Source organism: Coregonus clupeaformis, chromosome 11 (assembly GCF_020615455.1).
Source record: "Coregonus clupeaformis isolate EN_2021a chromosome 11, ASM2061545v1, whole genome shotgun sequence".
Lineage (NCBI taxonomy): Eukaryota > Metazoa > Chordata > Actinopteri > Salmoniformes > Salmonidae > Coregonus > Coregonus clupeaformis.
In genome coordinates, this window is record NC_059202.1 from 6,203,542 (window position 1) to 6,220,382 (window position 16,841).

Sequence of the window (16,841 nt, forward strand, 5' to 3'; positions counted from 1 at the left end):
CTACACATGCAGAGATCATCCGTTCACCCACACCGCGTCTCACAAAGACACGGCTGTTGGAACCAAAAATCTCCAATTTGGACTCCAGACCAAAGGACACATTTCCACCGGTCTAATGTCCATTGCTCGTGTTTCTTGGCCCAAGCAGGTCTCTTCTTATTATTAGTGTCCTTTAGTAGTGGTTTCTTTGCAGCAATTCGACCATGAAGACCTGATTCACACAGTCCCCTCTGAACAGTTGATGTTGAGATGTGTCTGTTACTTGAACTCTGTGAAGCATTTATTTGGGCTGCAATTTCTGAGGCTGGTAACTCTAATGAACTTATCCTCTGCAGCAGAGTTAACTCTGGGTGTTCCATTCCTGTCGCGGTCCACATGAGAGCCAGTTTCATCATAGCGCTTGATGGTTTTTGCGACTGCACTTTAAGAAACTTTCAAAGTTCTTGACATTTTCCGTATTGACTGGCCTTCATGTCTTAAAGTAATGATGGACTATGGTTTCCCTTTGCTTATTTGGGCTGTTCTTGCCATAATATGGACTTGGTATTTTACCAAATAGGGCTATCTTCTGTATACCCCCCTACCTTGTCACAACACAACTGATTGGCTCAAACGCATTAAGAAGGAAAGAAATTCCACAAATTAACTTTTAAGAAGGCACACCTGTTATTTGAAAAGCATTCCAGGTGACTACCTCATGAAGCTGGTTGAGAGAATGCCAAGAGTGTGCAAAGCTGTCATCAAGGCAAAGGGTAGCTATTTGAAGAATCTCAAATATAAAATATATTTTGATTTGTTTAACACTTTTTGTTACTACATGATTCCATATGTGTTATTTCATAGTTTTGATGTCTTCACTATTATTCTACAATGTAGAAAATAGTAAAAATAAAGAAAAACCCTGGAATGAGTAGGTGTGTCCAAACTTTTGACTGGTACTGTAGATACTTCCATATACTAAAATAAATACCTCATTCAGGCAGACATGAGTGTAGTAATCAAGTGTGACGTTAATAAACCTTGCATACAAAAGTTTATTTCCTAATATCTCCTACCATTTAGAAGATTAACTAAAAATCAGAAGTCACTTTCAGCCTGGTTCATTGATATTTCTTCAGAGGAACACTTTAGACAGCGAGAGCATTAGAGATCAGCTTGTGTATCACAAGCCAAAGCGTTAGTGGAGGATGAAAATAGATCTGTACAAAGCGGAAAATCTACTCCCTCAGTTGTGGGAGAGAGCTCACTACTGTAGGATGAAAGAGGTTTATTACACAAACTTTATGATGTTAGATTGTATCCTCAATCAAAAGGTTTGGCTATGTGAATCAGTCTATTGTCAGAAATGAATAACTTCCCACAAGGCCAAGGCTGAGCATTTGCTATATAGCAACACAGCCAGTCTCAGAATGGCATTAGTTGTGATTTCAATAAACACTTGTTGCTAATTTAATATAAGCATTTTAGCCCTCCCTTCTCTTTATGTTCAAGTGTCCATTTCACAGCTTTTCCCTTATTGAATTAAGCTCTGACATTGTCATTTTTGCCTCCGTGGATTAATGTTAATTTTTTATGCCCATTCCCAAAAGCATATGGCGATTTGCGTGTGGTCTATTTGGCGTACGTACAGTTAGGCCCTAAAGTTTAGGCTTATGCACTAATGCCAGATAGACTAAAATGATGAACGAAAAACTTCAATGTAGCCTATAGATATAAATTGTATAAGAATTCTACATTTATGGATTCTTAAAGGTATTGTTTTCTCTTTATTCAACCGCAATATGTCATCACTAATATAGACACAGCGATGGTGTGACATTGTATCAACGCATAGAGATTAGAACGCCTTCCATTCTTCAGCCCAGTAATGACTCATCTGTGCAGTGTACGTCAGCCTCTGTTGTTCCTCTATTCATACACTCTTCCTGTTTCTACTGACATTGTACCCTCAGTGTGTGTGTGTGTATACAGGTCTCAGACCTGTGCAGTAGGCTTATGACTCTTAGTTCCTGTAGTAGCTGTTTGTTGTTCCTGTCTTCCAGCAGTGGAATCAGGTGGTTTAGCTACACTAGTGCACCCATTGAAACGTGGTTTAGTCTCACTGATCTACCACAGGAAAGAACAGGGGTACGGTTCCAAATGGGCATTGAGAGTGTTTTAAAGTAGTTTTGGACCTGTACCGTTTGATCAGTAGTCCATGTCCCTGCTGGACAGTGAAGACTGAGGGGACTGGAAGGGAAGTGCTGTCTGAGGGCAGGTGGGTCACAGACAGGGAAACAGCTGGACGAGCTGCAGGATACAGTACTGCTGGATAGAGGGCTGTGTGTACATGTGTACATGTGTGTACTAGTGATGTGCGGGTTGACTCATAAAGAGAACAATACCTTTAAAAAATCCATAAATGTATAATTATTGTGCAATTTATATTTATAGGCTACATTGAGGTTTTTCTTTCATTATTTTAGGCTATCTGGCATTAGAGTGTACGCTTTAGGGCATAACTGTCCATGCGCCAAATGCTTTTGGGAACGGGCATAAAATGTAATAATAAAGAGAAGAAAAGTAATGTTTTGGAAAGATTTGGTGAAGTGGTAAAAGAGGATGATGATGATAATTGTGAGGCGATACAAATTCGACAGTCACAAGACAGGGACTTAAAAAGGAAACTGAAATCTGGACACTGACTAGGTGGGCTAAATTAGGATCACACTGAGTGTTTCTTGGTAGTCTTCAACAAATCTACTTTCAAACAAAAGTATAAATGTATTACATTTTGAGTTTGCATCCCAATATTACACTTTAATATGCATCACAGAATAATAAAATAATATTGTAAAAAAAACATTTGACATAGAAACACCGGATTTTCGGCGTTTTAAAATAAAAGTATGATTATTAATTATGAAATTATGAAAAGTATTAATAACATTCCATCCATAACTCCTGCAGAATAAAACATGTCTTGTAGTATAATGATACACCAAATGTAGGCAACATTTTAACTCTGGAACAGGAGTGGAAAATATGATTTCTTTCTTTCAGCATCTTGAGAGAATGCAAATGCGTAGTTAGATACCATCTGTAGAGGTGCTGTCTTTATCAGCATCATAACAGCTGGTAGTATTTCAACCACACAAAACATGCATCCAAGCTGAACTGAAATATTTTCAGAAATATGTTGGGTTGTTTTCACAGCTTTCTATTTCCTCAAACTGATGTCACTTAAAAATGTTGCACAGAAAATCTTTCCAGTTTTTTTTTGTAATTGCATTTTATCCCCTGTCCCTAAACATCTTTGCTCCGTGAAAGAAGCAGAGATGACAGAGAGAACTTGACCTATGTCAACTAGGTTGAAGCATTCATTCTATCATTTCTGACATTATTCTGTTGAGCAAGGGTTTATTTAGTCTTCTGGGGCAACATATAATGACAGAAGAGAAGCTGCATGTATCTAATTATAGACAAGTTGAATACCAAAATGTCGGAAATTATAAGCAGAAACATATCTAAAACAGGCAAAAAATTATCCTGCACCCCCTGTCAAAAAATTGTTTTACCATCTCTGACTGTAGCCTACAGCACATTTTCTATATTAGGGCCGGGTGCGGGCTCACCTGTGTACCATTAATGTGTATGTGTGTGCGTGTGCATTCAGAAGTAGGGCAGTAGGCGATCTCTGGGGAGTGGGGCTCTACCTCTCCAGTCTTCCTCTCTTCCTGCTCCCCTCCACTATCCTCCTCCCCCCTCTTTTCCTCCCCTCCTCCTCTGCCCTATGCACTCACACTTCCTCTGCACAACTCACAGCAGCCCCAGAAGACAAGAGGAAGTTTTTGCATCTCAACTGTTTTATTTTTAACCCGTGCACATACTCCGGTGCTGCCTTGCAGCCTCTGTCTCTCTCGCTCTCACAGCACTCACTAGTCAGTATACCGCAGGCTTAACAGCCACTGAATGTGCGCTCTCTTTTATTCTCACCTCCTGTCTTCTCTTCTCCTGTCTTCTTTGGCTGGAAGTGTTTATCAGTGGTGGTCTCTGACTTCATTCTGTTCCCTTCCTCTGCTCTCACAGCCAGTCAGAAACCACGAAGGAGGGCTCACCACTCAACCAGCTCAGCAAGTCACCCCTCTGCAGTCCGGCTCACCGGGGCTACCAGAGCCAGTCAGAATCCAAGCAGCAGGACAATAACTCGGTGGATTCAGGCTCCGTCCCGGGAACGCCACGGGATGCCCACGAACAGGCGGCTAACGGGGTGCTAGCCCAAATGGACAGAGCCAGGGACAGGGAGAGTCAGTCCCCCCTGAGAAAAGACACTGCCCTGGTGAATGGGGACATGGGAGAAGGGAGCACAGAGCAGAGTGGACATCACTCCCCTCCTCCACACACAAAGACCCATACTGGGGAGGACAGTGGACCTACAGGAGAAGACCCCCAACATGAACAAAGGAAGGAGGAGGACATTGAGGAGCAGAACGTACCGGTAAGTGTCTGTGGGGGGGGGATGGGTGGTGTGTTTGTGTCTCTCTAACTCTGTTACTATAAAGCTCTTAAACTGAGTGACCATATAGTTCATGTCAGTAGTGTTGGTGTTAATGCAAGTGTTTACCCTGGCATCACTGTGTCACATTTATTTATATCCCCCATGTCAGATGTCTCAGGGCCTGTGCCCATTAGAGCTATGTGCTCTCTCATCTGACTGACTTCACAGTCTACTGTAACATCACAGCTCCTTTACTGCACAACACATCAGACCAGACATAGCCCCTTCTGCCATGCCAGAGTGTAGCCTACTAGCCTTGTTCTCAGCAGTGTGTCTGGTTCTTATTGACTGAGTCTGCTGGTCATTTCCATGTAGAAGGACCCATGAGCACCAACATGTGAAGTTCATAGGAGCATGTCAAATCTGGTGTCAAATGAATATACATATTTCAACTATTTTATATCCTAAATATTAGGAATAAGGAAAGTCTTTGATTTCTGGTCAAATAGATGGAAAGAGGGTCTTAGAAAACATCTAACTGAAATGCATCAAAACACAATAATTTTGAAGTAAAGGCCCCTGCCAACTAATATCAACACTTACAGTACCAATCAAAAGTTTGGGCACGCCTACTCATTCCAGGGTTTTTCTTTATTTTTACTATTTTCTACATTGTAGAATAATAGTGAAGACATCAAAACTATGAAATTACACATATGGAATTATGTAGTATTCAAAAAAGTGTTTTAATATATTTTATATTTGAGATTCTTCAAAGTAGCCACCCTTTGCCTTGATGACAGCTTTGCACACTCTTTGCATTCTCTCAACCAGCTTCATGAGGTAGTCACCTGGAATGCATTTCAATTAACAGGTGTGTCTTGTTAAAAGTTCATTTGTGGAATTTCTTTCCTTCTTAAAGCCAATCAGTTGTGTTGTGACAAGGTAGGGTTGGTATACAGAAGATAGCCCTATTTGGTAAAATACCAAGTCCATATTATGGCAAGAACAGCTCAAATAAGCAAAGAAAAACGACAGTCCATCATTACTTTAAGACATGAAGGTCAGTCAATCTGGAACATTTTGAACTTTGAACGTTTCTTCAAGTGCAGTCGCAAAAACCAGCAAGCGCTATGATGAAACTGGCTCTCATGAGGACCGCCACAGGAAAGGAAGACCCAGCGTTACCTCTGCTGCAGTGGATAAGCTCATTAGAGTTACCAGCCTCAGAATTTGAAGCCCAAATAAATGCTTCACAGAGTTCAAGTAACAGACACATCTCAACATCAACTGTTCAGAGGAGACTGCGTGAATCAGGTCTTCATGGTCGAATTGCTGCAAAGAAACCACTACTAAAGGACACCAATAATAAGAAGAGACTTGCTTGGCCAAGAAACATGAGCAATGGACATTAGGTGGAAATCTGTCCTTTGGTCTGATGAGTCCAAATGTGAGATTTTTGGTTCCAACCGCTGTGTCTTTGTGAGACACAGAGTAGGTGAACGGATGATCTCCACATGTGTGGTTCACACTGTAAAGCATGGAGGAGGAGGTGTTATGGTGTGGGGGTGCTTTGCTGGTGACACTGTTTGTGATTTATTTAGAATTCAAGGCACACTTAACCAGCCTGGCTACCACAGCATTCTGCAGCGATACGCCATCCCATCTGGTTTGCGCTTAGTGGAACTATCATTTGTTTTTCAACAGGACAATGACCCAATATACTCCAGGCTGTGTAATGGTTATTTGACCAAGAAGGAGAGTGATGGAGTGCTGCATTAGATGACCTGGCCTCCACAATCACCCGACCTCAACCCAATTGAGATGGTTTGGGATGAGTTAGACCGCAGAGTGAAGGAAAAGCAGCCACCAAGTGCTCAGCATATGTGGGAACTGCTCAGACTGTTGGAAAAGCATTCCAGGTGAAGCTTGTTGAGAGAATGCCAAGAGTGTGCAAAGAATAATACCCAAATATGCAAAGGAGGATATTGCATATTTATATCTTTGTGTACCTATTTAGGATACATCACCATGAAGAGAATGACATTCATATCCACAATTATGCATTTCTGTGTAGTACAGATCAGGGACCCATGATGAAATTCTGTTACCGCAATGCTGTTACCAGGTGTAAATCGACTTAACTGTAGTTAAATAGCCAACATAACATTTTTCAAAGTCAATGCATCATATCATAGCTGACACCCCATTCTTTCTGCAGACATCTTTGAATGTTAATTTTGAGCAGATATTTAACAAGAGTTCTTGGAAAAAGTGGTCACATAAAACACTGAGGGAGATTTGACTGAAATTCTATTACCAAATTTTGCATCTGCACAGTTGTTCCAGTAAATGTGCTTTTGTAAAATGTTCAGTGTAAATTGCTAAAAGTAGTATTTGTTCATAGAGTTGAATGGATTGCTAAACTTTGAATTCAATGGTTTTTGTTTTCCATACATTTTATAGTGAAAAGGCAGAGTCTCAGCACAATTCCGTTGCCCTGCTACTACTAGGGGGTTATTTTCGGGACTGGACTGAACAGTGTCAAACGCTTCAGCAGCTGAAGAATTGAGTTTGCATCACAGTAGCCCTGTTGGAGGCCTTGCTGCTGCCTGGCCGGCTGGTATTTATAATTATCTGACTCTCAGATTAGTGTGTTCACTCAGCAGTGAATGAAACCCCCTACAGTGGCTTGCGAAAGTATTCACCCCCATTGGCATTTTTCCTATTTTGTTGCCTTACAACCTGGAATTAAAATAGATTTATGGGGGGTTTGTATCATTTGATTTACACAACATGCCTACCACTTTGAAGATACAAATATTTTTTATTGTGAAACAAACAAGAAATAAGACAAAAAAACAGTCTTTAAGTCATACCACAGATTCTCAATTGGATTGAGGTCTGGGCTTTGACTAGGCCATTCCAAGACATTTAAATGTTTCCCCTTAAACCACACGAGTGTTGCTTTAGCAGTATGCGTAGGGTCATTGTCCTGCTGGAAGATGAACCTCCGTCCCAGTCTCAAATCTCTGGAAGACTGAAACAGGTTTCCCTCAAGAATTTCCCTGTATTTAGCGCCATCCATCATTCCTTCAATTCTGACCAGTTTCCCAGTCCCTGCCGATGAAAAACATCCCCACAGCATGATGCTGCCACCACCATGCTTCACTGTGGGGATGGTGTCCTCAGGGTGATGAGAGGTGTTGGGTTTGCACCAGACATAGCGTTTTCCTTGATGGCCAAAAAGCTCAATTTGTGTCTCATCTGACCAGAGTACCTTCTTCCATATGTTTGGGGAGTCTCCCACATGCCTTTTGGTGAACACCAACGTGTTTGCTTATTTTTTTCTTTAAGCAATGGCTTTTTTCTGGCCACTCTTCCGTAAAGCCCAGCTCTGTGGAGTGTACGGCTTAAAGTGGTCCTATGGACAGATACTCCAATCTCCGCTGTGGAGCTTTGCAGCTCCTTCAGGGTTATCTTTGGTCTCTTTGTTGCGTCTCTGATTAATGCCCACCTTGCCTGGTCCGTGAGTTTTGGTGGGCGGCCCTCTCTTGGCAGGTTTGTTGTGGTGCCATATTCTTTCCATATTTTAATAATGGATTTAATGGTGCTCCGTGGGATATTCAAAGTTTCTGATATTTTTTATATCCCAACCCTGATCTGTACTTCTCCACAACTTTGTCCCTGACCTGTTTGGCGAGCTCCTTGGTCTTCATGATGCCACTTGCTTGGTGGTGCCCCTTGCTTAGTGGTGTTGCACTCTGGGGCCTTCAGAACAGGTGTTTGTATATATACTGAGATCATATGACAGATCATGTGACACTTAGATTGCACACAGGTAGACTTTAACTAATTATGTGACTTCTGAAGGTAATTGGTTGCACCAGATCTTATTTAGTGGCTTCATAGCAAAGGGGGTGAATACATATGCACACTCCACTTTTCCGTTATTTATTTTTTAGCATTTTTGGAAACAAGTTATTTTTTCCATTTCACTTCACCAATTTGGACTATTTTGTGTATGTCCATTACATGAAATCCAAATAAAAATCCATTTAAATTACAGGTTGTAATGCAACAAAATAGGAAAAACGCCAAGGGGGATGAATACTTCTGCAAGGCACTGTATCTCTACATGGCACTGTATGAGAGCTGGAGGGCTATAGCTAGAGTGGCTCCTAAATACCATGCTTCATGGCTTATCAATTTATACTGTATCTATGTTGGTTACTTTACATACTTAGCTAGCAGAGAGCAAATAAGGTCATGGACAGTAGCAATTTTGTATATTTTTGATGACCATTACATATTGTAGACATAGCTAGGGGGACAGTGTGTTTTGTCAGTTTCAGCAGACTGAGACAGAGAAAGTTTTGCACATGGTTTTTCAAGGTGTGAAATTCAGTTTGTTTGGATATGCTGCCAGTAAACACACTCAAAGTTACGGTTGACTAGTAACCAAATTTACAGTCTGTGAATTTTGGGTAGAAAGTTCAAGGAAGGACTACTTTGGGGTAGAATAGTTGTTATACTCTTGGCATCAAATTCAGTAGATGGCTTGAATGTTAAAGTAACTGTCCAGTGAAAACATCACTTTTAAAATATTCTGTTAACTCATAACCAAATAATGTTGTTCACTCATCTTATACTCATATTTGTGGCCAAAGCATACATTTGAGAAAAAAATACTTAAAAAACCCCACCTCAAACTTGTATCTCAAAAAGACAATTTCAATAATACATATGAGAATAAATATTTGTACAGGAAGTAACACAGAGCAACAAAACATTCCACTTGAACAATACTTGTGGGATACACACAATCCATCCATATCAGTGAATAGAGGAAGCGAACATTCATTAATTCTCTGCTCAGCTCTAACAATCAGTTGGGAACATATTCCCTAGTTTCCTGAAGAATCTTGATTTCTGAGTACACTATATATACAAAGGTATGTAGACACGCCTTCAAATTAGTGGATTCGGCTATTTCAGCAACACCCGTTGCTGACAGTTGTATAAAATCGAGCACACAGCCATGTAATCTCCATAAACAAACATTGGCAGTAGAATGGCCTTACTGAAGAGCTCACTAACTTTCAACATGGTACCGTCATAGGATGCCACCTTTCCAACAAGTCAGTTCGTCAACTTTCCGCCCTGCTAGAGCTGCCCTGGTCAACTGTAAGTGCTGTTATTGTGAAGTGGAAACGTCTAGGAGCAACAACGGCTCAAAGTGAAGTGGTAGGCCACACAAGCTCACAGAACGGTACCGGCAAGTGCTGAAGCGCGTAGTGTGTAAAAATCGTCTGTCCTCGGTTGCAACACTCACTACCGAGTTCCAAACTGCCTGGAAGCAACGTCAGCACAAGAACAGTTCATCGGGAGCTTCACGAAATGGGTTTCAATGGCCGAGCAGCCACACACAAGCCTAAGATCACCATGCGCAATGCCAAGCGTCAGCTGGAGTGGTGTAAAGCTTGCCACCATTGGACTCTGGAGCAGTGGAAACACATTCTCTGGAGTGATGAATCACGCTTCACCATCTGGCAGTCCGATGGCCGAATCTGGGTTTGGCGGATGCCAGGAGAACGCTACCTGCCCGAATGCATAGTTACAACTGTTAAGTTTGGTGGAGGAGGAATAATGGTCTGGGGCTGTTTTTCATGGTTCGGGCTAGGCCTCTTAGTTTCAGTGAAGGGAAATCTTAACATTACAGCATACAATGACATTTTAGACGATTCTGTGCATATTCGCCCAACATCAGTGTCCGACCTCACTAATGCTCTTGTGGCTGAATGAAAGCAAGTCCCCACAGCAATGTTCCAACATCTAGTGGAAAGCCTTCCCAGAAGAGTGGAGGCTGTTATAGCAACAAGGGGGGGCAACTCCATATTAATGCCCATGATGTTGGAATGTTCGACGAACATGTGTCCACATACTTTTGTTCATGTAGTGTATGTGGGAGACATTCGTCAGACTGTGTTTTATAAACTGTACTGTTACATATTGAGTGGTTTCTCTCATACAAAGCACTCAGACACAGTCAATAGCAGTTCTCTCTTTGTTCATTGGTGTCATTTCCCTTCTAGCCTTTCATTTCCTCTCCTGATAGGCTCCACCACACCATAGTCTCACACACACAGTCTTGCGCAGCTAACCTTGTTGGGACATACAATTCAGTCCCATTCAAAATCCTATTTTCCCTAAACTCCAACCCTAACCCTAAACCGTACCCTTACCTTAACCCAAAAACCAAACCTTATTTATTTATTTATTTCACCTTTATTTAACCAGGTAAGCCAGTTGAGAACAAGTTCTCATTTACAACTGCGACCTGGCCAAGATAAAGCAAAGCAGTGCGATAAAAACAACAACACAGAGTTACATATGGGGTAAAAAAACAAAGTCAAAAAATACAACAGAAAATATATATACAGTGTGTGCAAATGTAGTAAGTTATGGAGGTAAGGCAATAAATAGGCTATAGTGCAAAATAATTACAATTAGTATTAACACTGGAATGCTAGATGTGCAAGAGATTATGTGCAAATAGAGATACTGGGGTGCAAAAGAGCAAAATAAATAACAATATAGGGATGAGGTAGTTGGGTGGGCTAATAACCCTAACCCTAAACCTAGCTCCTAACCCTAAACCTAATTCTAACCCTATTTCTAACCTTAACCCTAAACCCCCTAGAAATAGCATTTTACCTTGTGGGGACCAACAAAATGTCCCCAGTTGGTCAAATTTTTCTTGGTATACTATTCTTGTGGGGACTTCTGGTCCCCACAAGTATAGTTAAATACGTCCATAAACGCGCACACACACACACACTCCGCAATATCCCAATACACACAGGCACACATACTACAGTATGCCCAAACATCACTCCTCAATTAAAAGGAATGAATGAGTCCTTAATTAAAAGGAACATAGAACATAGTTGAAGCACAAATGTTTATTTAAAGTGATACTGTTGTAGATCTCTATGGGGAAGTGTGTTGGCCAGTAAGGTCTGGCCAGTGTTCACACACAGTAGTGCTTTGTCAAGGTCTCCTTCCTGCACCACTATCACCACAAGAGTCCTGTGTGCTTGTGTTTGTATTTGTGTGTGTGTGTGTGTGTGTGTGACTGGTAAACTAAAAAAAAAAAAAAAAAAAGATATTGTAAAGTGGTTATCCCACTGGCTATAGGGTGAATGCACCTATTTGTAAGTCGCTCTGGATAAGAGCGTCTGCTAAATGACGTAAATGTAAATGTAAACTCATAGCTATACTTGCAATCACTGCCAGGTATTGTGGTGCAATAATTTCCATGATAATATAGAATGTTCATTCAAATGATGCTAACTGATGTGGCTCATGTAATGTCAGATGTGTTGAATCAACAAATCACAGCACATATTGATGGGTACACTTCCTACTTTTACTCCCTGCTTTGCTCCTATGGGTACACTCGCAATGGCCGCCAGTCCCTCCATTATGCCATCGTTGACTTTAATGAGGCCGCCCGTTCTATTTCTATGGCAGCATGCGGAGGCCGCGGTAATTTGGCTGGCCATTTACCGTCATCCAAAATTCCATGACTGTCACAGCCCTAATGGGAACCTAGCGCAGCATGGGAATCGAGCACATGAGGACAATGTGGGAGTAAAAGATGAATTACACTGTGGGCGTAACCTTCAGGCTCAGAGTTCAACTTCTTCTTCACTATACTCCCAATTGTCTAACCTGTCTTTGAACTGTCTTTGTCCATTATTCTTTTGCGAGAGGCCTTTTTGACCTCCTCTAGTTATAGGAACATCATCTATGTACATACTGTATGCATTTCCCCAAATCATCCCACAGCCACCTGACATAGCTCTCTCTTCTGTGTTGCAGGAGACCAATGAACAGAAGCTGTACAAGATCGCTAATGAGCTCCTGAAGACAGAGAGGGCCTACGTCACACGGCTCAAGCTGCTGGACCAGGTGAGTGTGTCCCGCTGTCCGTCCAGGGTCCTGTCACTTTAGGATCCTGTTCAGTAGGTAGAAAACATTTTGTAACTGTGACAAACAAGGAGGTATTACCTAAACTTGTCCAATAACAGAATGTGTTGATACGGTGTGTCCTACTGAACACTGACCCAGGTCTACCTCAGAATGAAAAGAAGGCTGTGTTCATTATTATGATCGATTCAGTGTGGTTTAACTCACCTGGCCATGTTGTTGTGCCACCATGCAGGTGTTCTGTGCCAAGCTGATGGAAGAAGCTCTGAAGGGCACGTTCCCCGTGGACGTGGTGAAGAACATCTTCTCCAACATCTCCTCCATCAACACCTTTCACAACCAGTTCCTCCTGCCTGACCTGGAGAAACGCATGGGAGAATGGTGAGCTTCACATGACTAGCCAGTGGCCACAGATTCAGTGCACAAACTCACAGATCTCACCTTTGAGAATGCATGAAAATACGATAAAAGGCAATAGCTAAATTACAATTCAGACTGACTCATTCAGAATCAGACTCACTCAGACACAATTACAGTATATTTTTTTACTTCGATTTTTGGTGGAGATGGAGAGGTGAATCCAACATATAAATAATTAATTTGTAGACAAAACTGGAATTAAAGATAGACTAAGTCAGTGGCACAGATTGAACGAGCCAAGCAGAAGATACATCTCCTCAAATGGTGACATTTGGTTGCGTTGACAACTAAACACAATTCCATACCACCTAAATATCCTCATTACAATTGAAATCAACCAAAGCTTGAAACCCTAGGCCTATTGTATTGTCTGTTTTTAGTTTAATTCTGGGTTGAATTGAAACAATAGCTGTGCAAATGCTATAATGATTGATAAAGTATGGTCACATTTAATTTGCTCTGTTAAACCTACCCTTTGGAATGGCTTTGATAGCAACAGTTAAAGCTGCAATATGTAACTTTTTGGGCGACCCGCCCAAATTCACATAGAAATGTGTATTATAGATCTGTCGTTCTCATTGAACGCAAGTCTAAGAAGCGGTAGATCTGTTATGTGCACTATTTCTATGCTTCCCGTTCTTAAGTTACATTTTTACGTCTTTTGCTTTCGGGTTTGTTCACCAGCTTCAAACAGCTGAAAATACAATATTATTTGGTTATGGAAAATATATTTCACAGAGTTTTAGATGGTACAATGATTCTCTACACTATACTTGCTTATTTTGTCACTTAAACTGAAATTAAGCAAACTATTAAAATTTTAGCAGGAAATGGCGGAGTAACCAGTATTTCATTTTTAAGTGGAGATCTCTCAACAATCATTCTCAAGATAGCACATTGGTAATAGTCAGTGACAAATATCAAAGCTAAACAGGGCTGGACTTGGTTAAAACCCTGGATGGGAGAGCAACGGGATAGCTGTAGATAGATCCAGCCTTTTGTTATTTTTTCTGATAGTGGATATAATGTTGAAGATCTGACATTGTTTTGAAGGTACATATTCAATATATTTTATACAAGGTTTGTCTATGTTAAAATTTGGTTCACCCTCTAAACAACAGTTTACATTGATGACTTTTTTCAAATCAAATGTATTTTCCACGTAGATTCCACGTCACAATACGTTGACAAATTATGTTAAAACAATGTTGATTCAACCAGTTTATGCCCAGTGGGTCTCTACTTGGTGGAGTTCCAGGGTTGAGGGATGGTTACCTTATGGTCCCTATCTAACTGGCACCCCCCCCTCCCTCTCTACAGGGAGTCTACCCCTCGCTTGGGGGACATCCTGCAGAATCTCACGCCCTTCCTGAAGATGTATGCTGAGTATGTGAAGAACTTTGACAAGGCCATGGAGCTGCTGAAACAGTGGACAGACCGCTCGCCACAGTTCAAAGCCATCATCCAGGACATACAGGTACTAGTGTAGATTCTAAACATTGGTGTGATTCAGAAGTGCACAGGTCTGCAGTTGTGGATTAACAAATTAGTTGTATAGGAATTATATAATTCCATATAAATTCTAGGAATTACATGATCTGAGTTTTGAACTATAGCACCGCAATCATTTACCTGTGGATATACATATATTTGCTGCGAGCCGAGGACTCTCATTTGGTTTACTAGGAGAAAGCCTCAAAATCTATCGATATCTGAATATTGATTTGTACTATAAATAGTCATGGAACAATCAATGAATTTACGGTTGTGTCCACTGATCCTGTTGAATGGATATGCCTCAAACAATTTAAGTGACAGTGGACTATTTTGCCGTGTGTTTGTCAGAGTCAGGAGGCATGTGGCAGTCTGACGCTCCAACACCACATGTTGGAGCCTGTACAGAGAGTTCCCCGCTACGAGATGCTGCTCAAAGACTACCTGAAGAAACTGCCTCAGGACGACCCCGACCGCCGAGATGCAGAGAGTGAGTACAACACTGGAAATCCACAGGAGTGCTTTTTGCTATTCATAGTCGAACACAGTAGAGCAGGAGTCCATGTAACTCATTTCGACAGACTTTCTTGACATTATAATCATGTATAATTTACTTCACATAAAAAATGTAAGACATTCGAATCCTCCAGTGCCCAGTAAAAACATTTGCCTTACGTTGAAAATAAAATAAACTGTTGTTCACAATTGTAGAAAATTTTTATTACAACGGTCAAAGTTAATCATCCCTTCATTCTGTGTTTCTCAGAGTCATTGGACATCATTGCCATGGCAGCCACACACTCCAACAGTGCCATTCGAAAATCTGTGAGTACAGTCCCACTGATCGGACACCACTCTTATAATCTGAAATCAAATCGGGGCCCGTATTCAAAAAGCTTGTCAGAGTAGGAGTGCTGATCTAGGATAAGTTTTGTCTTTAAGATTTTAATGAATAAGACTACATGGACAGGGGGGACCTGATTTTAGATCAGCACTCCTACTCTGAGAAGCTTTTTTGGCTAGTGCTTGAACCCAACCAAACTTTTTGAACCCCTTCCCTTCTCAGGAGAATCTGAAGAAGCTGCTGGAGATCTATGAGATGCTGGGGGAGGAGGAGGACATCGTCAACGCCGCCAATGAGTTCATCAAGGAGGGACACATCCTGAAGCTGGCTGCCAGGAACACCTCAGCTATGGAGAGATACCTCTTCCTGGTGAGAAACTCACACAGACACACACATGCATGCGAGCACGCAAACATACATATACATACATACACACACACATTTCACTTTATCAGTATACTCAACCAAGTGGAGTCTGGAGCAATATATAGCAAAACAAGCATTAATCACAGGTGTTTCTTTGTTTCCCCCTCAGTTCAACAACATGCTGTTGTACTGCGTGCCCAAATTCAGCCTGGGAGGGCCCAAGTACACAGTGCGCACCCGCATCGGCATCGAGGGCATGAAGGTGCTGGAGACCATCAACGAGGACTACCCTCACACCTTCCAGGTGTCTGGCAAGGAGAGGACTCTGGAGCTGCAAGCCAGGCAAGATCTCAATCCACCCCATACTACACCCTTAATACACCCTATAGAGCCATACATAGATATCTGCCATAGTTCTCAAGATAAGTGTTCTACTCCACCCTATGGCCATATGTATAAAAACTATTTACAGCCATGATTTTCAAAATAGCTGTTAACTGTATTCTACAGTCCCATGGCCTATTGCTAACAATATGGATAACTTTACCACCCAAATTCTCTGCAAACCCTATGGGGGCTTAGTGTATGATAAGTGCACTACTACAGCTCATGATAATATAATATGCCATTTAGCAGACGCTTTTATCCAAAGCGACTTACAGTCATGTGTGCATACATTTTTACGTATGGGTGGTCCCGGGGATCGAACCCACTACCCTGGCGTTACAAGCGCCATGCTCTACCAATTGAGCTACAGAGGACCACATAAACAGTAGCGTAACATAACATTCTATAGATCAGAGTCATTGTGGTTACCCCAACCCACAGCTCAGCTCACTACATAGCAGTTACACCACAATCCCACAATTGACAAAATAACTCACTACGGTTGTTGTTTTTCTTTTTCAGCTCTGAACAAGACAAGGACAATTGGATAAAGGTACATAATGACATTCTTTTTGGTATACACTATCTTATAGTTATATTTCCTGTGTGCTCAGTAGATTTGGGTGTGTATTACTGACAATGTCTCTGTCTGTGTATGTGTGGCCTGCAGGCTTTCCAGGAAACCATTGAGATCTTCCATCAGAAGAACGAGACGTTCAAGTCAGCCTCCAAAGACGTGGAGGAAGTGTCAGTGAGTGTCACCACAATGAACATGACCTCTGACTCCTCTATCACTAGGTCCTGTCTCTGTGCCAATGACCTTCTCGTGTCTGAGCTACATGTGTTTGTATGTATTGT

The 16,841-nt window shown here is 41.5% G+C and overlaps 1 protein-coding gene across 5 annotated transcripts in view; it reads left to right on the top strand.

Moving 5' to 3' along the window:
- Positions 1-16,841, top strand: part of fgd4a (FYVE, RhoGEF and PH domain containing 4a) — a 94,611-nt gene that overhangs the window by 74,295 nt on the left and 3,475 nt on the right. For all 5 annotated transcript variants that reach the window (XM_041890581.2, XM_041890585.2, XM_041890586.1 and 2 more), the window contains 10 exons: positions 4,069-4,477; positions 12,365-12,454; positions 12,708-12,853; positions 14,213-14,369; positions 14,738-14,876; positions 15,153-15,211; positions 15,453-15,599; positions 15,766-15,938; positions 16,506-16,536; positions 16,654-16,734. In XM_041890581.2, coding sequence (XP_041746515.2) covers positions 4,069-4,477; positions 12,365-12,454; positions 12,708-12,853; positions 14,213-14,369; positions 14,738-14,876; positions 15,153-15,211; positions 15,453-15,599; positions 15,766-15,938; positions 16,506-16,536; positions 16,654-16,734 — 1,432 coding nt within the window. The remainder of the gene's footprint in view (positions 1-4,068; positions 4,478-12,364; positions 12,455-12,707; positions 12,854-14,212; positions 14,370-14,737; positions 14,877-15,152; positions 15,212-15,452; positions 15,600-15,765; positions 15,939-16,505; positions 16,537-16,653; positions 16,735-16,841) is intronic.